Source organism: Capra hircus, chromosome 20 (genome assembly GCF_001704415.2).
Source record: "Capra hircus breed San Clemente chromosome 20, ASM170441v1, whole genome shotgun sequence".
Classification (NCBI taxonomy): domain Eukaryota; kingdom Metazoa; phylum Chordata; class Mammalia; order Artiodactyla; family Bovidae; genus Capra; species Capra hircus.
Window position 1 is genome coordinate 18,651,002 of NC_030827.1, and position 23,969 is coordinate 18,674,970.

Below are 23,969 nucleotides of genomic sequence, written 5' to 3' on the forward strand. Positions count from 1 at the left end.
GAGAGAGGGGCTCTTGCCCATGCCAGTCCGAAGTTCTTGCCGGTGCTCTCTGCTGTCAGGTCCCAGGGCTTATGGCCCAAGCTTTTGAAATTGCCAGTGGGCCAAGTAAGCATACTGAATCACCTCCAAATGTAATGACTACTGTTATGTCAGGACTGTTGGAATAAAGTGAGTTAGGTAGTTCTTAAAGATAGAAATTTAGGCAATGCCTAGACATTCGCTAGCTATAACTAAACACATGCATTATTTATAAGTATACTGGTAATCATCAGAATAATTGACAAAACCTGGGGAACAATTAAGACCTTTTTTAGACTATTCAGCAGGATTAATTCCAGCTGGATTAGAGAATTAAATTTTTTAAATGCAAATCTAAAATAATTGATATTTATCTGATGTTGGGTTGGGTGAAAGACTTTCATAAAAGCTAAAGAACTCATAAAAAATGTTATAGTAGTTTGGGACACTTTTGTCGGAAAGGGGGCGTCATCTTGTTTGTGCATGACTCTGTATCTGCCTTTAAGCCAGTTCACAAAGGCAACTTGCTTGCTTTTCCTTAAAAGTCTCCGGAGGAATAGTCTCACTTACTGTGTCTCTTTTTAGGCAGAGAGTTCTTTTCTTTTTTAAAAAAATTTTTATTTTATATTGCAGCATAGCTGATTAACAATGTTGTGATAGTTTCAGGCTGACAGCCAAGGGACTCAGTCATACATATACATGTATCCACTCTCCCCAAACTCCCCTTCCCATCTCCACTGCCACATAACATTTGTAGGCAGGGAGTTCTTACCAATTGGTGTATAGATTGAATTCTTATAGCTTAGAATAAACCATTTCCTTTTTATACCTCTTCTCAGTGGAAATGAAACTGTGACTTAACTTTATATTCTTTTGGTTGTTCGAAAACTATAGTGAACCCTTCTCAAGTCTCTTGTATTCTCTGGCTGAACAGATATGGTCCACTGACCTTTTAGAAACTCCAGCCCTTCTCAAAAGTATATAAATTTCACTTTCATTTTGATGCTCCCATAAGGAATAGCTTACTGTATATGTTAATGGAATGATCAGGTCTACTTTGCAAAAATGAAAATTTGTGTTCCTAATGATTTGAAAATAGAAATCTAATATCATCTTTGGAGAGTGGGAAGGAGGGTGACAAAGATAGGTGTCACATAAAGCACTGGAGAATTCTGAACCTGTCACTTGGTCATTATGGGCAAAAGCATCACCTAACTTCTAAAACATAGAACATTACAAATTCCCATTGACTTTTATTTTATTACTTTCGTAAGGAGCAGTTGGGTTTCTTTTATTCACTTAGCCTTCCTTAGTTTAGCTAAATAACAGAATGTTTCTCTGATTGAAAAAAGTCTCAGATGAATTGCTTAAGTAATTTGGCAACTAGTTTATTTTTTCATTATTTTATTCTTATTTCACCAATGGAAACATAAAGCTCAGGTGACTTATTGGTTTGTTGACCTAGTTGTACCCACTCTGGTAAATTGCTCTTCTTTTCTGGGCCTGTTTTCTCATTGTGATAAATAGCAATAATGCCTATCATACTTATGGGTAGGAAAATATGGAACTTAAAGTGATGGGTGACACATTTTCTATTAGGTATTTTTTGTTTGTTTCATTTTGAAAACTACAAAGTGTTGGAACAATGCATAAGTTGAGATAGGATAATCATATGTTGCTATCTAGCCATGTCTTCTCTCAAATGATAGGAAGATTTTTTTATGTAAAACTATTTGTGATAGAGCTTTATAGTCTATAATTAGGATAAGCACTGTTATATCATTCTGAAGTGGCAGTAACAAGTTACCTCTGAGGCTATAGAAGGTCCTTGTTATTTTCTCAAGAGAAGGAGGATTCAGTGATTTTGTGATGATGAGATTTTAGAAATAATGAAAGATGAAAAAAATTACTCTTTTAGTTTTTATTTAGTAAAATGAGATGAGTCCAAAGAATAAAATAGCTAAAGCATTGAAACTCTTTTGAACCTTAAACAAAAATCAAGAAGCTCTTTGAAATCAGTGAGTACTTCAAGTACTTGTTGAAGATGTCTCAAGTTCAACTGTAGAATGTCATGGATATTTGAAAGCTAAATTCTCTTGCAAAAAGACTAGGTAATGGTTAGCAATGAGAAAGAAGTTAGGAAATAGAAACAGACAGCTCAAATGAAAGAGTTTTTGGAAATTTGAGTATTCCTACATGTATTTGAACTAAGAAAAGCAGTACAGAGCACTCCAAGATTCAAAGGCAGAACTGAAAATGTTGACATTTGAACAGATTGAAAAATAATGTCCTTGGGACAGGATGCCCAGAAGGACTTAAATATTACAGAGATACCAAATCTTCTCTTTGATCACATCTTTAGCACTTCATGGATCCCCTACCCATGAGGATTTTCAGTTCTTATCTTCAACTCGGATCTACCTCCTAAATTCAAGACTAGAATATCTATTTGACTTCTGACTGTGTATTCCTGGATATTTGTTATATGAAGACCTCAGTTCAGATTTAGTAGTTCATAGGCCATTGTTTGGAGAAGGCAATGGCACCCCACTCCAGTACTCTTGCCTGGAAAATCCCATGGACGGAGGAGCCTGGTAGGCTGTAGTCCATGGGGTCATGAAGAGTCGGACATGACTGAGTGACTTCACTTTCACTTTTCACTTTAATGCATTGGAGAAGGAAATGGCAAGCCACTCCAGTGTTCTTGCCTGGGGAATCCCAGGGACGGGAGAGCCTGGTGGGCTGCTATCTATGGGGTCGCACAGAGTCAGAGACGACTGAAGCAACTTAGCAGCAGCAGGCCATTGTTTCAGAAACTATCATTTTGGATATGAATTCTATATAGTAGAACAGCATTAAAAAACAAACAAACTGATAAACCCATAGAATAGTGTATAAAATGTCAGAGTGCACTGTATAAAATAAGAATAGGCATGTTTATAAACTTTTTTGTTTTAAATACCTATGTATTTGTATATATATTATTGTGGTATAAGATGTATTTCTTAATTTTAGTTGTAGTAAAACATTTTTGGAAAAAACTACTCTAAATTTCATCTCTACCTACCTACATAGTAAGATGATTGTGGGGACTTATGTGAGGTTTCCACAATCTTATGTGATTGTCCCCACAGTGTGAAGACTTCTCAGAAAATATTGTTCAGATATTATTGGTATTAATAGATAGCTGTGAAAAATGCTTGCCTTTTACACATGGTCTATCCTTTACACATGATTTAAAAAATCACATGATTTGTCCTTTACATTTAGATAAAAATACCTTTTACCTATGGCTCATATTTTATAGGGTTATATTCGGATTTTCATCCCTAATCTTTGTGGGAGGGGAACTGGCAGTCGTTTTTATTTTGAAACCAGCTTCCATTTTGAATTCTCAAGAAAATGGTTTTCTGGACCCTCTTGTAAAAGAGCTAGTTTCAAATATAGCTTCATTGAGAAATTCTCCATTCTTTTCATTCTCTAATCCTTGCCTCAAGTTGAAGAATGCCATTTTATTTGTCTATCTGTTTATTGAATATTTGTGCATATTCTTTGAACCAACATTTCTGTTTCTATGAATTTATCCTTAGGAAGTAAGTGGCTGGTAGACTCAAATTCTTCTCTATCATTGACTAGCTATGTGATTTGGGCAAATAATATAATCTTTTAAGCCTCATTTTCCTTTATATGTAAATAAAAATTATAATAGTATCTACCTCATAGAGATTATTGTAAAATTAAATGGGCTACGATTAGAGTTTAGAACACTATTAGATTCATAATAAAATGCTTAATAAATGTTAGCTATTTTCATCATCTTTATAAATTAGGTTTATCATTATGAATGTTAGTTGTTCTTAGTTTTAATTTCAATTAAAATTTTTTTAAAATTCGAATATAATTACAATGTTGTGTTAGTTTCTGCTGTACAACAACGTGACTCAGTTGTCTGTGTACATATATCCCCTCCCTCTTGAACATCCCTCCCACCCCTCTAGGTCATCATGGAGCACCTCGCTGGGCTCCCTTTGCTTGTTTAGCAGCTCCCCACTAGCTGCCCTGTGCACGGCAGTGTACGCATGGCAGTGCTCCTCTCCTAATTCGTTCTGCCTGCTCCTTCCCCACTGTGTTCACAGGCCCATTCTCCATTCCGTTTGCATCTCTATTCCTGCCCTATGTTAATATGTGTGTAGAGTATGGTATTAAGTAGAGAGTGAAGTAATTTTAATTGATAATTAATAATTGCTGACCATTCACTTTTAATACCAAATTAAAACCAAGTTGGACTTATTGAGAGGAAGTTGTTAATTACATATTTAAGGGATTCACAGGTTTGAATCTTAGCTATGAAAAAGGCTAAAGGTCTTAACTACTTTGGGCTTTGGTTTTGTTTGCAAAATAGGGCAATATTTCCTACGTTACAGGATAGTCAAAATGATTAAATGTGAACAGATAAAATTGCTAAATATATAGTAACTGGGGCCTAGAAGGTTCAGTAATGTTCAGTCTTCCAAGATAGGGGAGCAGAATTTTAAAAATCTCATTTGATTGTTAAACAGACAAAATAGCGGTATAACTGATCTCCCAAGTATTTTTAGTCACATAATATACTAAATTTAGCACCTATAATGTTCTTGACATCAGAGCAGAAAATAAAAATTATATACTTGCCATACAAACTGTGAAACATTCTTCAAGAGATGGGAATACCAGACCACCTTACCTGCCTTCTGAGAAACCTGTATGAAGGTCAGGAAGCAACAGTTAGAACTGGACATGGAACAACAGACTGGTTCAAAATTAGGAAAGGAGTATGTCAAGGCTGTATATTGTTGCTGTGCTTATTTAACTTATATGCAGAGTACATCATGCGAAATGCTGGGCTGGATGAAGCACAAGCCAGAATCAAGATTACCGGGAGAAATATCAATAACCTCAGATATGCAGATGACACCACCCTTAAGGCAGAAAATGAAGAGGAACTAAAGAGCCTCTTGATGAAAGTGAAAGAGAACACAAATAGATGGGGAAACAGTGGCTGACTTTATTTTCTTGGGCTCCAAAATCACTGCAGATGGTGACTGCAGCCATGAAATTAAAAGACACTTGCTCCTTAGAAGAAAAGCTATGACCAACCTAGACAACATATTAAAAAGCAGAGACATTACTTTGCTCAGAAAGGTCCATCTAGTCAAAGCTATGGTTTTTCCAGTAGTCCTGTATGGATGTGAGAGTTGGATCATAAAGAAAGCTGAGTGCTGAAGAATTGATGCTTTTGAACTGTGGTGTTGGAGAAGACTCTTGAGAGTCCTTTGGACTGCAAGGAGATAAAACAAGTTAATCCTCGAGGAAATCAACCTGAATATTCATTGGAAGGACTGATGCTGAAGCTGAAACTGCATTTCTTTCACTACCTGATGTGAAGAACTGACTCATTTGAAAAGACCCTGATGCTGGGAAAGATTAAAGGCAGTGAGAAGGGGACGACAGAGAACACAATGGTTGGATGGCATCACTGACTCAATGGACGTGAATTTGAACAAGCTGTAGAAGTTGGTGAAGGACAGGGAAGCCTGGCATGCTGCAGTCCATGGGGTTGTGAAGAGTTGGACACGACTGAGCAACTGAACTGAACTGATACTTGGCAGAATCAAGCCTTGAAGTGTATAAAGTCTCCCTGAATTATGTATTTAATTTTAATAAACATACAGATATTCTCGTACATTGTGAATAAAAGAATATTGTTCAAAATTTTGGACACACTTTTATAGTATTGTTTTTGTAACCTCCACAATACCCCTGTGAGGTTGGTATTAGTATTATTGCCATTTCCAGATGAGGAAAATCTCAGTGGACCATAAAAGTTGAGTAGTTTTTCCAAAGTCGTTTGGTTCTATATCATTTACCATTCTCCTTACATCTCCACTTTCCTAATGTTGAGTATATAAGTGACAGGGCTTTTGGCCACCTGATACGAAGAGCTGACTCATTTGAAAAGACCCTGATGTTGGGAAAGATTGAGGGCAAGAGGAGAAGGGGACGGCAGAGGATGAGATGGTTGGATGGCATCACTGACTCAATGGACATGGGTTTGGGTGGACTCCAGGAGTTGGTGATGACAGGGAGGCCTGGTGTGCTGCGGTTTCTTGGGGTCACAAAGAGTCGACATGACTGAGTGACTGAACTGAACTGAATGTTTTGAATAATTTCTGCAACTTGTTCAAGCTCCAGCTTCTCCACTTAAAAGCTGTGTGACTTGGCCTTAGTCCAATATGACTGGTGTCCTAATAAAAAGAGGAGATTAATTTTGGACACAGACTGAGGGATGACATGGAGGTCAGAACAAGAAATCAGCCATCTGTAAGCCACAGAGAGAGCCCTCAGGAGAAACCATACCTACTGAAACCTTGATCATAGTTTCTAGCCTCCAAAACTGAGAGAAAAAAATCTGTTGTTTAAGCCACCCAGTCTGTGATATATTGTTATGGCAGCACTAGCAAACTAATATAAAGCAATTATATAGAGAAAAAGCTCCATGACTTTGCATGGGAATCTCCTTGAATCTGTTGCTGAATACACACTAAGCTGTGCATCTCTAGGGTGATAGTCCTCAAAATAGGGCAAATCATAACCACAATGAGATACCCACTAGGATGGCTATATAAGAAAGATGGTTAACAAGTATTAATGAGAATGTAGAGAAATTGGAACCATCATATATTACAGGTGGGAATATAAAATGGCAGAGCCATTTTGTAAAACAGTTCTGTAGCTCCTTAAAAAGGTAATCGTAGAGTTACCATGTGATTCAACAGTTTCACCCTTAGGCACATACCCAAGGCAATTGAAAGTATATGTCACTACAACTTGTACATGAATGTTCATAGCAGCATTACTCGGAATAGTAAAAAAAAAAAAAAAAAAACTCCATCAAATGATAAATGCAAAAACAGTATATTTATACAATGGTCTATTGTTGAGCCATCAAAAGGAATGAAGTGCTGTTAACATGCTACAATGTGGGTGAATCTTGAAAACATTCTCAGTGAAAAAAAGCCAGACCCAAAAAAATCACATATTGTATGATTCCATTTATATGAAATATTCAGAACAGGCAAATCTATAGAGACAGAGATTAGTGACTTCCAGGGACTGAGGGGAGGAGAAAATGAGGAGTGACTGCTAATAGGTATGGAGATTTCTTTTTGCAGTGACAAAAATGTTCTAGAAGTAAGATGGTGGTAATGGGCATAATTTAGTGGGTATACCAAAACCTATTGAATTGTATATGTGTTTTTTTTTTTTTAAAGATCATAAAAAAAGAACAAAGAAGAAAGAACCAAATTGGACTTTAGGAGTTAAAAAGACTAGCGGTAGAGGGAATTAAACTGAATATAGCCCCATGACATATAGAATAATATCAAGTAGTCTAATTACAGGACTTCCCTGGTGTCTTAGATAGTAAAGAATCTGCCTGCAACCCATGAGACCCAGTAGACTTGGGTTCGATCCTTGGGTTGGGAAGATCCCCTGGAGGAGGGCATAGCAATCCACTCCAGTATTCTTGCCTGGAGAATCCCATGGACGGAGGAGCCTGGCGAGCTACAGTCATAGGGTTGCACAGAGTTGGACGTGACGGAAGCGACTTGGCACAGCACAGTCTAATACACATGTATTTGGAATCCTGGGGGAGGGGTTCCTTCAGAATGGCTCATGTGGCCTTTTGCCATGTCTTGAGCATTCTTGAAGCACTTTATTTTTACCACTACAGGCTCAACTTTTACTTTCTGTCACCAACCCTGGAGTCGGCCATTTCTTTAAGAATTCTTGGTTTCTTTTTGTAGGGAATGACACTTACAAGCCAAGATCTAGTGCCAAATGTAGGAAATGGCAACCCACTCCAGTGTTCTTGCCTGGAGAATCCCAGGGACAGGGAGCCTGGTGGGCTGGCGTCTCTGGGGTCGCACAGTCGGACACGGCTGAAGCGGCTTAGCAGGAGCAGCAGCAGCAGTGCCAGATGTACTCATTGTTTTTGGTGGTATTGTTCATAGAAAGGAAACATTCTCAAATAGCACTTTAGAAAGTAACCCTGCAGGACTTCCATGGTCCCCAGCGAAGTCCAGTGAAGAATCTGCCTGTCTGTGCAGAGGACTCGGGTTCAGTCACTGCTCTGGGAGGAGTCCACGTGCTGTGGGGCAACAAAGCCTGTAAGCTGCAGCTACTGAAGTGTGCCGTGGAGCCCGAGCTCTGCTGCAGGAGAAGTGACTGCAGTGAGAAGCCCGTGCACCACAACGAAGACCCAGCACAGCAGAAAGAGTAACCCTGCAATTTAATTTCTAAATTTTCACCAAAAGTACTGTTTGGAAGGAGGGTGGTATAGTAGACATCCATGTGCCCGCCACCCTGACCCAGTACATTTTGCAAGGTTGCAAAGATATCCATGTATTTCTGTGTATCCTGAAGCAGAATCACTAAATTTGATATTCGTGTCTTTACTGGTTCTAGCAAATTTCTTTCCAGAGTTGTTCTGGCAATTTACACATCCATTCGTGATATATTCCTATTTGATTGTTTCCTTACCAATCCTTTAATTTCATTAATCTGATGGGTATGAAAAGGAATCTTCTTACTGTTTATTGGTCATGTGGGTTTCTTCTTGAGTAAAATTTTTTTTTTCTATCCTTTACTCAATTTTTTTCTTTTGGTTGTTCTTTTTTGTCATTCTAAAAATACATTCTAGGTACTGATCCTTAAGTCTGGTGAATATAATTTCATAGTCTGTGACTTGTCTTTTGATTGTAATCACAAGGTAAAAAGCTTTTATGCTTTACTTTGGTCAGATTAATTTGTATCAAGAAATCTTATAATCATATAATAAGGAATAGATGAGATCATGGGGTGAATGAAATGAACCACCACCTACCACACCAGGGGCCTTCTTGCCTTCTGAAGATCATGTTGTGTATATGGTGGGCTTGGAAGGGAATCCTTTATTATGAGCTTCTTCCAGAAAACCAATCAATTAATTCCAACAAGTACAGCTCTGAATTAGACTGACTGAAAGCAGCACTTGACAAAAAGTGTCCAGAATTAGTCATAAGAAAATGCATAATCTTCCATCAGAAAGACTTCCTGTTTCTCTGATGACCAGGCAAAAATTGTTACAGTTGGCTGGGAAGTTCTGACTTAGACATCATATTCACCAGACATTGCATCTTTGGATTTCCATTTGTTTTGGTCTTTACAAAATTCTCTTAATGGCAAAAATTTCAATTCCCTGGTAGACTGTAAAAGGCATCTGGAACAGTTTTTTGCTCAAAAAGATAAAAAGTTTTGGGAAGATGGGATTATGATGTTGCCTGAAAAAATGGCAGAAGGTAGCAGAACAAAATGGCAAATACGTTGTTCAATAAAGTTCTTGGTGAAAATGAGAAGTGTGTCTTTTATTTTTACTTAAAAACCAAGGGAACATTTTGGCTAACCCAATATCTATATCTGTATCTACATACACACATACCTTCTTTATCTGTTCATCCATTGATGGGCACTTCGATTGACGTTGGAATGGAACAGGGGGGCATGCATCTTTTATACATTAGTGTTTTTGTTTTATTCAGATAGATACCTTAGAGTGGAATTGTAAGATTATATGATAGTTCTGTTTTTTAATTTTTGAGAGTATCTTCTCCCATTCAGTAATTGGTGTTTTCATTTTGTTGATAGTTTTCTTCACTGTACAAAGGCCTTTTAATTTGATATAGTCCCATTTGTCTAATTTGCTTTTGTTTTTTGGAGATATACCCCTTCAAATATAATAAAGACTAATGTCAAAGAGCATACTGCTTATTTTCTTCTAGAATTTTATGGCTTCAGGTCTCACATTTTAGTCTTTAGTTGATTTTGAATTTATTTTTATGCATAGTATGAGAGAGTACTCCAGTTTGATTCTTTTGCATTAAGTTGTCCAATTTCCCCAGAAACAATTATTGAAGTGGCTGTCTTTTCCCCATTGTGTGGCATGCCTCCTTTATTGTAGATTAATTGCCCATATAAGTGCGGTTCATTTCTAGGCTCTCTGTTCTGTTCCATTGATCTGTGTGTCTGTTTTTGTTTTAGTACCATACTGGTTTGATGACTGAAGCTTTGTAGTATTGTTTGAAATCAGGGTATACGATACCTCCATCTTTGTTCTTCCTTCTCAAGATTGATTGAGGCATTCAGAGTCTTATGTGTTTCCATAAAAATTTCCTCTCTAACCTTGTTTCTGACTTGAATATTCTTTGCACTCTGCTCTGTCTTCACACTACTCTCATTGCTGTTCCTCAAACACTCCAAACATATTCCCTTGTCATAATCTTTGTAATTGCTATTTCCTTCACCTTGAAAATTTGTCTCTGTGATATTTACCAGGCTTGCTCTCATTTTCTTTGGATCTCTGCTCAAATGTCCTTAGAGAGTAACCACCAAAACTCTTGGAGTACTTTCCGATCATTCCGCAGCTCCTTTTTCTTTTTAACTTTTCTTCATACCCAAAGTCCTTAGTCTAGCATTCAAGACCTTCCAAGGTCTCATCTCTGCCGACCTTTGTAGCTTATTTTCTACTGGGCTCTCACAGCCTATGCTACTGTCCTGTTGAGTGACTTATAGTTTCCCTGATATGCCCCTTGCAGATGTTTCTTGCAGCGCCCCTCACGTTTTGCTGCTTCGTGGGCCTCTACTTCTCATGGTGCACAAGCTCTTCAAAGAGAGCTAGCATTGTTCCTGGCATGTTGTGTGTGGCCAGTAAATATCTGCTGAATGTAAAAGGTGATTTGGTCTCTTAAGTCAGAGACTAGTTGGAACTTGAAAGGGTTGGGTATGGACCAATACATTGGTGAAAGCAATTTCATCTCTTTAGAAGGCTTGAAGATGGACAAATACGATTGAAGAGAACATAGTATTAGAATACCCTAATTTTTAGCCAAATCATACTGGCTGAGGAGGGTTGACATGTAACACAATTGAATCAGCACAGTTAGCTAGAAAAAATAGCTAAATTAGGAGGAAGGATTATTTGACAGGTGTTATTTAGAAGTAGAGTCTGTGGCAGTGGAATGATCCCAAGAGCATTAGTCCTGTTATTTAGTCCATGAGAGTCAGGAAATATGGTGACTCTGCTCATCATAAGGAAATAGTACAGAAGGGGAGACCTCAGGACAGGGGTGGCACATTCATGTTCTTGCCCATGCTGTCTTGGGTCTCTTACACTATCTGAGTGTTGAGTGTTACATTAGGCTTAACCTGACTGCTCTTGATTCAATGGGAAAGAACTCTATGAAAATTTAGTTTTAACTGTCAAGTTGTGGGAGGGAAAAATGGCTGTGTTTGTTTTATATATTTGCCGTGCCTAGTTGATGGTTTGTATTTTCTATGCTCATTTGTGAGCAATTAGCAATCTGTAGCAATTAGCCCAGTATAGTTGAACATGTGAATGTGCTTTATATAATTTTAGCAATACATATTTTATAAAAATGTGAACATAATAGAGTCAGGTAGGCTATAGATTTTTAAAGGAGTAAAACCTTTTATTTTTCCTCCCCTAAATCAGGTTTGTTACAGAAAGAGAAAATGGCCATCGAAGCCTTCCAAATTTGCTGCCTCCTCCTGCCCCCTGAAAATAGGAGAAAGTTGCAGCTGTTGATGAGGATGATGGCAAGGATCTGCTTAAATAAGGAGATGCCACCACTGTGTGATGGCTTTGGCACCCGAACACTGGTAGGTTGATATCTGACATCTAAGAGGATTGGGGTTTGGGAGATAAAATTCACTCGAGTCAAGTTTACTAGTTTGGCAACCAGAGGAAAGTACAAGGCAGGCTGCCTTAAAGAGCCATGGCTTGAAATCCGCTCAGGTTGGTATTATTCTTTTGGTCTTAGTGACTTAAAGAACATTTGTTGTTCAGTCCCTTCGTCATGTCCGACTCTCTGTGACCCCATGGACTGCAGCATGCCAGGCTTCCCCTGTCCTTCACTATCTCCTGGAGTTTGCTCAAATTCATGTCCATTGAGTTGGCAATGCTATCTAACCATCTTATCTTCTGACGTCCACTTCTCTTTTGCCTTCAATCTTTTCCAGCATCAGGGTCTATTCCAGTGAGTCAGCTCTTCACATCAGGTGGCCAAAGTGTTAAAGAACGTGATGAGAAGTAAAGAATGAGTAGGGCTAGACTCTGAGTGTAGAGATAGCTGCATCCTGCCTGCCGTCAACACAAAGAGAAGAACGTGTGGCCAGGAAAGGTCACTGGCCTCTCAAGAAACCACATTCTCTCCTTCAGGACAAAAAGGGTTGCAAAGCCGTTGTTAACATAACTAGTAGAATAGATGCACTATACATCATAGATTAAAAAAGGAAGAAATGAAATAGAGTTGGACCAGACAACTTGGAAAGAGAGAATATGTGTATCTTTCGGGCTATGATCCAAGGGTCCATGAGTGAGGATATTTCTTAATATATTCTCAATTTTGCCTAAAAAAGCAGGCTGATTTTGATTTCTCCTTTATTGTGTCAGCGTGTGTTTTAAAATAGGGTTTAGGTTTAGAGTTATTTACCAGTAAGTTTTTTAATTTTCCTCGGAAAATACAAAGCAAAATTGATGTCTCATTGGTATACACATCCTTCCTATATGCTGTTGGATCACTGTGTATGTCAGGGTTTACTGGCCCACTTTTAGATGTGTGGCACAAGATCAGAGGACCAGTCAGTGCCCAGAGAGTGATTCTTAACTCTTTCTGGGTAGGTGGATGTGTAGGTGGGCTAATGGACCTTTCTGAAATGCTAAAGAAGTCTTTGCACCTATTTCCCAGAAGAATGTATATGTAAAATTTGCATACAATTTCAAGGCATTCCCAAATCCCTGGGGTCTATAGTCCCCAGAAAAAGAGTGTCTGTGTGTGTCTCTTCCTCTGTGCATGTATGTGAGTGAAGATAAAGTATCCCCTATAGTAGGTGGATGAAATGAAATCTTATTAAACAAAATTACCTTATGTCATGTGTATTGGTGTTTTTAAAATTGAAGTATAGTTGATGTACAATTTTAAGTTGCAGGTGTACAATATAGTGATTTACAATTTTTAAAGGTTATAGTCCTTTTATAGTTACAAAATATTGGTGATATTTCTTGTGCTTTGCAATATACACCTGTAGCTTATTTTATACATAATAGTTTGTAGTTCTTAATCCCATTGCCCTTCTCTCCTTCCCTCTCCACACTGGTAGCCATGCACTTTTTCCTCTGTCTGTGAATCTGTTTCTTTTTTGTTGTATTTGTTAGTTGTATGTTTTGGATTCCACATGTAAGTGATATCATACAGTATTTGTCTTTCTCTGCCTGACATTTACATGCTTATTGGTTTTGAGATAAGATTGTCAGCAATAAAATTTGTAGGAAAAGGGGAAAAAAATCCATCATCCGAAAGGAGATCAGTTTTGGGTGTTCATTGGAGGGACTGATTTTGAAGCTGAAACTCCAATACTTTGGCCGCCTTATGTGAAGAGCTGACTCATTTGAAAAGGCCCTGATGCTGGGAAGGATTGAGGGCAGGAGGAGAAGGGGACGACAGAGGATGAGATGGTTGGATGGCATCACCGACTCAGTGGACATGGGTTTGGGTAAACTCTGGGAGTTGGTGATGGACAGGGAGGCCAGGCGTACTGTGGTTCGTGGGTTCACAAAGAGGTGGACACGACTGAGCGACTGAACTGAACTGAAAGGATTGTATTAAGAATGGAGTAGTTAAAATGAATTCTGTGGAAGCAACTGCTATATTTTTTATATTTCATTACTTAATGCACTTCTGATGGTTTTGTTCAAAGATGATTGTCAGTGCACTTACAAAATCCTGGAGAAAATAACAGTTAACTAGGAAAAACTATAATGTTTGAAGCACACAGATTGTGCTAGCAGATTTTTAAGTAAAATAATAATGAAATTAGGATATTATTAGGCTAAATGGTTATAAAGTACTTTGAACTTAAGAGTGCTACATGGATTCAAGTCACGATGGTGATGATAATTTTCAGAACTTGTTTAATACATATTTAAAACATCTATAAAAGGAGATGTCTTTAAAAACTGCTCAGACAAGCATCTCTGCTAAGTCCCTGTGAGATGTGAGGCACATTCTGTTCATGATGGTTGATGAGATTACCCCATCTGAGATGACCAGGTGTGTCCATGTGACAGGTAAGATGGGCTCTCTGTGCTGTGGGTCATTTCTCACTGACTAGTCAGTTACTTTTTTGCAAAATAGTTCAGAGCAGGTAAAAAACCAAACCAAAACAAAATCCTCATCTTGTGTTTATTTAAAAATGTACTCCCTTAACCTGTTTTTTTTTTTTTTTTTTTTTTTTTTTTTAAGATGGTTCAGACATTTTCCCATTGCATCTTGTGTTCCAAAGATGAAGTGGACTTGGATGACTTACTAGCTGCTAGGTTGGTGACATTTCTGATGGACAATTACCAAGAGATTCTGAAAGTCCCTTTGGCCTTGCAGACCTCCATAGAGGAGCGTGTGGCCCATCTACGAAGAGTCCAGGTAAAGGAAGGGGTGTTACCAGTCCTATAAAATTGCCTGCAAAAAGTCATGTACATTTGCTAGGCTTCTTGGCATTTTTTTGTTAATGAAGATTCAGTTAATTTGTACAAAGTGCTTACAACTGGACTTGGTACATCGTAGGCACTGCATGTGTTTGTTCTTGCCTTTGAGAAATGTATGGAATACCCCCGAGGTTTTGTGGTGTCAGTCAGTGCTGCATACTTTTGTTTGCAAATTCCTTCAATGGGTTTGTTCAGACTCTGCATATACTTCCTGATGGAAGTGACTTATGTGGAATAATGCCTTGATTCCGAGTAGCCTTGCCACCTAGACACTATTTTTCGAATGAGAAAGCTGAGGCCCAGAGAACGTAGGTAATTTGTCCAAGGTTACAGAGCTGAGATTCACACTGATGAACTCATTCTGCAGAATCAGTGCTCTGAACTACCCTGCCATACTGCCTCGCCGTAAGCCATAGAGTGGTAGAACTCGCCTGGCTTCAGAGCCATAGGACCTGGGCCAGAGCCCTGGCTCCCCACTTGCCTGATTGTTTGGTTCTGAGCAAGTTTCTTAACCTCTCTGGATTTCAGTTTCTGCAAGTGTTGAAATAGTCCATACCTACTCTATGAAGTTGTTGTAAAGAGTAGATGCTACATTATAAAACCCTTGGCACAGATGTCTGTCATATGGCAAATACTTTTTCAAAGGTAGCTATTTTTATTGTTTTTATTGTCATTGTGGTTACTATATTAAAATGATGCAAAAGAACTATAGTGTATTACTATCATGTGGGCCCCACAGTAGAGTTTGTATGTCAGCCTGTGGGAGCAGGAACTCTGGGTAAAGGCAGGCAGAAGGTCTGCTTGGCTCCTTCTGAATGACTGGATCTCTTTTTCATTAAGCATTTTTTGAGGCTCCACAAATAAAGACCAGTGAACTGCTATCTCCCAAAGTATCATTAAATAATTATCTGTTTTTTAATGTGCAATTTAAGAATTAAAATCAAAGGTGTTTTTTTTTTCTATTTTTTGGTAATTACCAACCTAATACATTGAAAGAATTTGGAAAATATAGAAAATACACCCAAAATATCAGAGTAACTCTAAATGTTGAGTCAGTGTTAGAGTCTTTTTAGATGTTCTTCTATTTCCCCTTCTCCCTCCTTTCCTTCCATCTCTCCTTCTTTTATTCCTCTTTTATAACTTGCGTTATAAGAAAGTTACCTACTTTCTCTTAACAATACAGCAAGAGAAGTTCCCACATCATTAAATCCCAAAATGGCCAGGAGCACAGACTCAAGCTAAACAGTATTTGAATTTCTGATGTGCCCTTTATTAGCTGTGTGACTGTGGCATGTTTTCTAATGTCTCTTGGGGCTTCCCTGGTAGCTTAGCTGGTAAAGAACCCGCCTGCAATGCAGGAGACCCCAGTTTGATTCCTGGGTCGGAAAGAAGCCCTTGAGGAGGGATAGGCTGCCCACTCCCATTCTTGGGCTTCCCTCGTGGCTCAGATCGTAAAGAATCTACCTGCAATGTGGGAGACCTAGGTTTGATCCCTGGGTTGGGAAGATACCCTGAAGGAGGACATGGCAACCCATTCCAGTATTCTTGCCTGGAGAATCCCCATGGACAGAGGAGCCTGGCGGGCTGCACTCCATAGGGTCACAGTCAGACACGACTGAGCAACTAAGGACACACACACACACATAACGTCTCTCAGCTTTAGCATCTGTCTCAACATTTCTCATCCGTAAAATGGGATAACAATAGTTAATACCTACCTCTAGGGCTATTTTGAGGATTGAATGGTTTAACACATATGAAGTGCTTAGAATAATGTTTATCACATAGTTAGCCCTCATTTAGTACTGCTGTTGTTATTATCAACATTATTGTTAGATTATTCCATAATATCATTATAATTAGTAATATTCTATAATATTATAATTAGTAATATTCTGTAATAGAGATATGCCATATTTTATTTTAAGTGGTTTTCTTTGCTTTAGTATTTAGATGGTTTTCATTTGTTTTCTATTTTGCAAGCTTTATAACAATAACTTTTTTATAGCTAAGTTTTTTTCTTGTTTAGCTCCTCTGATTATTTTCTAGGAATAAATTCCTAGGCATGGCATTGGGTGGTCAAAGATCATGAATGTGTGTTAAGCATTGATTGCATACTGTCAAATTTCTGTTTTGAGTGATTGTTCCAGTTTGCATTCCCATTGTTGGTAAGAAAATATTCATTTCTTTACACCCTTGCCTACTGTGGGTATTAATAAATAATACGTAATAACACACATACTTTTGTCATTTGAATGAGTGAAAGTGTAATCTTACTGTTGTTTTAGTTTAATCTCCCACCTCCCCTTGATATTTTATGAGCCAAACTTAAAAAAAAAAAAAGAAAACGTAATAACTTTCACTGCGTTTCTGCAAGCAACACTGCAGGCAGTGACTCTGTTGCTCTGTGTCTTGGACTTGTGTGTTCACACCGCACAGATGGGTGTTGCAGGAACTTAGCCATGTGAGCCCTTCTCTGTCAGCTGAGGAGCAGAAGGCTGAGAGGTGATGAACTTAACTGCAGAGCAGTGTGATCCTGTGAAGGGGCACAATAACTATCTGATTGTCCAGTTACATTTTCTCTCTTAGAAGCACACACTCAAATGGCCAAACAGTTGTTTTTGCCCTCAGAATCTATAGATTGCTGTTCTCTCACACAGGCCTCTCTGTCATATAACATTTGGGGTCGTGCCTTTCTGAAAATGAAGTGTTACCTGGACTGTTCTGGTGAATTGTTTGGGGCAGTTTCATGGTTGACCCTGATAAGCAGTGAGATCTGCATTGTTTTTGACACCTGCCTTCTGTTGGCCTCGTCTGTAACCCTCTTCCTCTTGCATAGGTATCTGTTGTTTTTCTCATTTCCTAGGCTTCAGCCTGGCACATTATACTTGGGCCTCACCGTTTATTCTGGCTCTTCTGGTGCTTTTTCTGGACTTCCTGGTTCAAATAAAAATTAAGTGTTGTGTGTGTGCCCCTTTTCTTTATGGGTCTGTTCTCTCTCTCTCTCTCTCTCTCTCTCTCTCTCTCTCTCTCTCTCCTTGTCTAAATGACCTGGTAAACTGGTGCCAAGGCATGGAATGTACTTGATGAAATAACCCTTCTTGGCAACACATTTATTTTTAACTGTGGCCTCTGGAAAAAAAATGTTAAACCAAAGATGTGAATGTAATAATAGGAATCTTATCCACCACAGAAGAACAATAGGTGATATATATATATATATATATGTATATGTATATTGGTGCTATATTTTTGAGAAGATGAACTAAGTTAAGTGTTTTTAATGCATGTTTTTATCTTCTATTTTATAGATCTTGGTGCCTTCTCCCTCCATGTCTCCCTTCTCCCTTTTGCCCTGTGCAGTGTCTGCACATTTGTTTTCACTTGTTTCCTGCTGTGAACGTGTTTGGAGATGGGTGGGTGCAGTACTCTCCTGTCCACAATGTCTGGGCTAGAACTTGTGCCTCTGCCCGTCCCCAAGGGATGGGGGAGCAGACTCTGCAGATGTGAGAAGAACTTGCAGAGTTCATCTTGTGTGTTTGGAATCATTTTAGTCAACGTGTTTATTACTTTATGTGTAAATTTCAGATCTTATTAGTAGAGGGCACAAGGTTTATTTGCTTATGAAAATGGCTTTTAGGTTTAAAGAGGCAAAAACTCTTGTTTAAAACAGTGGCTTATATGAAGTTTTTTGACATTATGGAAGGACTTTTCTTTTTTATAAATTCATTTTATTTATTATTTAATTTTTAAAATTTATTTATTTTTAATTGAAAGATAATTGCTTTACAGCATTGCATTCAGTTCAGTTCAGTTCAGTCGCTCAGTCGTGTCCGACTCTTTGCAACCCCATGAATCGCAGCACGCCAGGCCTCCCTGTCCATCACCAACTCCCGGAGTTCACTCAGACTCACGTTGATTGAGTCAGTGATGCCATCCAGCCATCTCATCCTCTGTCGTCCCCTTCTCCTCCTGCCCCCAATCCCTCCCAGCATCAGAGTCTTTTCCAATGAGTCAACTCTTTGCATGAGGTGGCCAAAGTATTGGAGTTTCAGCTTAAAGCCAACTTTTTTTCACTCTCCTCTTTCACTTTCATCAAGAGGCTTTTTAGTTCCTCTTCACTTTCTGCCATAAGGGTGGTGTCATCTGCATATCTGAGGTTATTGATATTTCTCCCGGCAATCTTGAGTCCAGCTTGTGTTTCTTCCAGTCCAGCGTTTCTCATGATGTACTCTGCATAGAACTTAAATAAGCAGGGTGACAATATACAGCCTTGACGTACTCCTTTTTCTATTTGGAACCAGTCTGTTGTTCCATGTCCAGTTCGAACTGTTGCTTCCTGACTTGCATAGAGATTTCTCAAGAGGCAGGTCAGGGGGTCTGGTATGCCCATCTCTTTCAGAATTTTACACAGTTTATTCTGATCCACACAGTCAAAGGAATTGGCATAGTCTATAAAGCAGAAATAGATGTTTTTCTGGAACTCTCTTGTTTTTCCATAATCCAGTGGATGTTGGCAATTTGATCTCTGGTTCCTCTGCCTTTTCTAAAACCAGCTTGAATATCAGGAAGTTCATGGTTCACGTATTGCTGAAGCCTGGCTTGGAGAATTTTGAGCATGACTTTACTAGCATGTGAGATGAGTGCAACTGTGCAGTAGTTTGAGCATTCTTTGGCATTGCCTTTCTTTGGGATTGGAATGAAAATGGACCTTTTCCAGTCCTGTGGCCACTGCTGAGTTTTCCAAATGGGCTGGCATATTGAGTTCAGCACTTTCACAGCATCATCTTTCAGGATTTGAAACAGCTCAACTGGAATTCTGTCACCTCCACTAGCTTTGTTCGTAGTGATGCTTTCTAAGGCCCACTTAACTTCACATTCCAGGACGTCTGGCTCTAGGTGAGTGATCACACCTAGATCATTTGGGTTGTGAAGCTCTGTTTTGTACAGTTCTTCTGTGTATTCTTGCCACCTTTTCTTAATATCTTCTGCTTCTGTTAGGTCCATACCATTTCTGTCCTTTATCGAGCCCATCTTTGCATGAAATGTTCCCTTGGAATCTCTAATTTTCTTGAAGAGATCTCTAGTCTTTCCCATTCTGTTGTTTTCCTCTATTTCTTTGCATTGATCGCTGAAGAAGGGTTTCTTATCTCTTCTTGCTGTTCTTTGGAACTCTGCATTCAGATGCTTGTATCTTTCCTTTTCTCCTTTGCTTTTCACTTCTTATCTTTTCACAGCTATTTGTAAGGCCTCCCCAGACAGCCATTTTGCTTTTTTGCATTTCTTTTCCACGGGGATGGTCTTGATCCCTGTCTCCTCTACAATGTCACGAACCTCATTCCATAGTTCATCAGGCACTCTTATCTATCAGATCTAGGCCCTTAAATCTATTTCTCACTTCCACTGTATAATCATAAGGGATTTGATTTAGGTCATACCTGAATGGTCTAGCAGTCTTCCCTACTTTTGTCAATTTTAGTCTGAATTTGGTAATAAGGAGTTCATGATCTGAGCCACAGTCAGCTCCTGGTCTTGTTTTTGTTGACTGTATAGAGCTTCTCCATCTTTGGCTGCAAAGAATATAATCAGTCTGATTTCAGTGTTGACCATCTGGTGATGTCCATGTGTAGAGTCTTCTCTTGTGTTGTTGGAAGAGGGTGTTTGCTATGACCAGTGCATTTTCTTGGCAAAACTCTATTAGTCTTTGCCCTGCTTCATTGAGTATTCCAAGGCCAAATTTGCCTGTTACTCCAGGTGTTTCTTGACTTCCTACTTTTGCATTCCAGTCCCCTATAATGAAAAGGACATCTTTTTTGGGTGTTAGTTCTAAAAGGTCTTGTAGGTCTTCATAGGACCATTCAGCTTCTTCAGCATTACTGGTTGGGGCATAGACTTGCATAACTGTGATATTGAATGGTTTGCCTTGGAGATGAACAGAGATCATTCTGTCGTTTTTGAGATGCATCCAAGTACTGCATTTTGGACTCTTTTGTTGACCATGATGGCTACTTCATTTCTTCTGAGGGGTTCCTGCCTGCAGTAGTAGATATGATGTTATCTGAGTTAAATTCACCCATTCTAGTCCATTTTAGTTCGCTGATTCCTAGAATGTCGACGTTCACTCTTGCCATCTCTTGTTTGACCACTTCCAATTTGCCTTGATTCATGGACCTGACATTCCAGGTTCCTATGCAATATTGCTCTTTACATTGGATCTTGCTTCTCTCACCAGTCACATCCACAGCTGGGTATTGTTTTTGCTTTGGCTCCATCCCTTCATTCTTTCTGGAGTTATTTCTCCACTATTCTCCAGTAGCATATTGGGCACCTACTGACCTGGGGAGTTCCTCTTTCAGTATCCTATCATTTTGCCTTTTCATACTGTTCATGGGGTTCTCAAGGCAAGAATACTGAAGTGGTTTGCCATTCCCTTCTCCAGTGGACCACATTCTGTCAGACCTCTCCACCATGACCCACCTGTCTTGGGTTGCCCTGCGGGCATGGATTAGTTTCATTGAGTTAGACAAGACTGTAATCCTAGTGTGATTAGATTGACTAGTTTTCTGTGAGTGTGGTTTCAGTGTGTCTGCCCTCTGATGCCCTCTTGCAACACCTACCATCTTACTTGGGTTTCTCTTACCTTGGGCGTGGGGTATCTCTTCTCAGCTGCTCCAGCATAGTGCAGCTGCTGCTCCTTACCTTGGATGAGGGGTATCTCCTTACCACCGCCCTTCCTGACCTTCAACGTGGGATAGCTCCATCAAACATCAACATGAATCAGCCATTGGTTTACTTATGTCCCCTCCTACTTGAACGTCCCTCCTACCTCCCTCCCCATCCCACCCCTCTAGGTTGTTACCGAGCCTGTTTGAGTTTCCCACATCATACAGCAAATTCCCGCTGGCTATCTATTTTACGTGTTACTCTCTACATACCTCCCACCGTCTCCTTCTCCTCCCCGTGACAAGCTATGACCATAAGTCTGTTCTCGATGTCTGTGTTTCCATTGCTGCTCTGCAAATAGATTGATCAGTACCATCTTTCTAGATTCCATATATATGTGTTAGTATATGATAATTGTTTTTCTCTTTCTGACTTACCTCACTCTGTATAATAGGCTCTGGGTTCATCCACCTCATTAGGACTGATTCAAATGCATTCCTTTTAATGGCTGAGTAATATTCCATCACATATATATTACAGCCTTTTTATTCATTCAGCTGTTGATGAACATCTAGGTTGCTTCTATGTCCCAGCTATTGTAAATAGAGCTGCAATGAACATTGGGTTACGTGTGTCTTTTTGAACTTTGGTTTCCTCAGCGTATATACCTAATAGTGAGATTGCTGGGTCATATGGTGGTTTTATTCCTAGTTTTTAAAGGAAACTCCATACTGTTCTCCATAGTGGCTGTATCAATTTGCATTCTCACCAACCATGCAAGAGAGTTCCATTTTCTTCACACCCACTCCAGCATTTATTGTTTGTAGATTTTTTGATGATGGTCATTCTGACTGGTGTGAGGTGATATCTTACTGTAGTTTTGATTTGCATTTCTCTAATAACGAGCAATGTTGAGCATCTTTTCATATGTTTACTAGCCATCTGTATGTCTTCTTTGGAGAAATGTTTGTTTAGGTCTTTTGCCCATTTTTTGTTTGCATTGCTTGTTTTTCTGGTATTGACTTGTATGAGTTGCTTGTATACTTTTGAAATTAATTCTTTGTCAGTAGTTTCATTTGCTATTATTTTTTCTCATTCTGAGGGTCGTCTTTTCACCTTGTTTATAGTTTGCTGTGAAAGCTTTTAAGTTAAATTAGGCCCACTTGTTTATTTTTTGTTTTATTTTCATTACTCTAGGAGGTGGGTCATAGAGTATCTTTCTGTGATTTATGTCATAGAGTATTCTGCCTATGTTTTCCTCTAGGAATTCTACAGTTTCTGGTCTTACATTTAGGCCTTTAATCCATTTTGAGTTTATCTTTGTGTATGGTGTTAGGAAGTGTTCTAATTTCATTTTTTTACATGTAGCTGTCCAGTTTTGCCAGCACCACTTACTGAAGAGACTAACTTTGCCCCATTGTATGTTTTTGCCTCCTTTGTCAAAAATAAGGTAGCCATAGGTGCATGGGTTTATCTCTGAGCTTTCTATCTCGTACCACTGGTCTGTATTTGGTTTTGTGCCATTACCACACTGTTTTGATGACTATAGCTTTGTAGTGTAGCCTGAAGTCAGGAAGGTTGATTTCTCCAGCTCCATTCTTCTTTCTCAAGATTGCTTTGGCTATTAGGGGTCTTCTGTGTTTCCATATGAACTGTGAGATTTTTTTGTTCCAGTTTTCTGAAAACTGCCATTGGTAATTTGATAGGGATTGCATTGAATCTGTAGATTACATTTGGTAGTACAGTTATTTTCAGAACACTTACTTTTCATTATAGAGTTTTTCCCAGTCAAGTTGAATGTCATAGCATTCCTTCTAGGAGATATGCTGTACTATCTAAACTAATTTTTGAATTTATTTGAAAATGTACTTTCACTAATAATCCATTTGCCTCAGATAAAATACCCAGGAGCTGACATGGATATTACTTTATCTGCTCCATCATTTTGCCGTCAAATCAGCCCAGAGGAGTTTGAATACCAAAGAGCATATGGCTCCCAGGAACCTCTGGCAGCCTTGTTGGAGGAAGTCATCACAGATGCCAAACTCTCCAGCAAAGAAAAGAAGAAAAAATTGAAGCAGGTAAAAGGGGTATTCTTCCTAAGTCGTTTCTTCTCCCTACCTTTCTGATGTTGTTTTTTCCTTTTTATTCTCTAAGAGATTTCATATGAATCTTATCTTCTGAGACAGAGCAGTTTTGAAAGTATTATTATTCATTTCATGTATTAATTTACACAACTGTGGTCAGTTTTCCAGATCTTTATTCTCCACTGTAGATCTTTTACCATTATTGAGATCCTCATTTATGAGGCTATTCTCTAATATTTGACCTTGGTTTTGATATGTGGTTTGATGTGAATTTATTGTAATCCCTCTTGGAGGAGATCACCATTAACCCCACCATAGAGCTGCCAGAACTTACACAGGACTGGGATATAGACTCTTGCAGGGCACAAACAGACCATTGTGCACCAGGACCCAGGAGAAAGCAGCAGTGAGCCCACAGGAAACCAACCCAGACTTGCCTGAGTGTCCAGGAGCCTCCAGCGGAGGCGTGGGTTGGTGGTGGCCTGCTGCAGGGGTGGGGGCACTGAGAGCAGCAGTGCACGCATGGGATCTTTTGAGGGAGGTCACTATTATCTTCATTACCTCCA

The 23,969-nt window shown here is 39.0% G+C and overlaps 1 protein-coding gene across 1 annotated transcript in view; it reads left to right on the top strand.

The window, feature by feature from the left end:
• DEPDC1B (DEP domain containing 1B) overlaps positions 1–23,969 on the top strand; it is a 105,196-nt gene that overhangs the window by 75,708 nt on the left and 5,519 nt on the right. Inside the window, exons 8-10 of the mRNA XM_018065797.1 lie at positions 11,606–11,772; positions 14,415–14,591; positions 23,212–23,397. Of these exons, the coding sequence (XP_017921286.1) occupies positions 11,606–11,772; positions 14,415–14,591; positions 23,212–23,397 (530 nt within the window). The remainder of the gene's footprint in view (positions 1–11,605; positions 11,773–14,414; positions 14,592–23,211; positions 23,398–23,969) is intronic.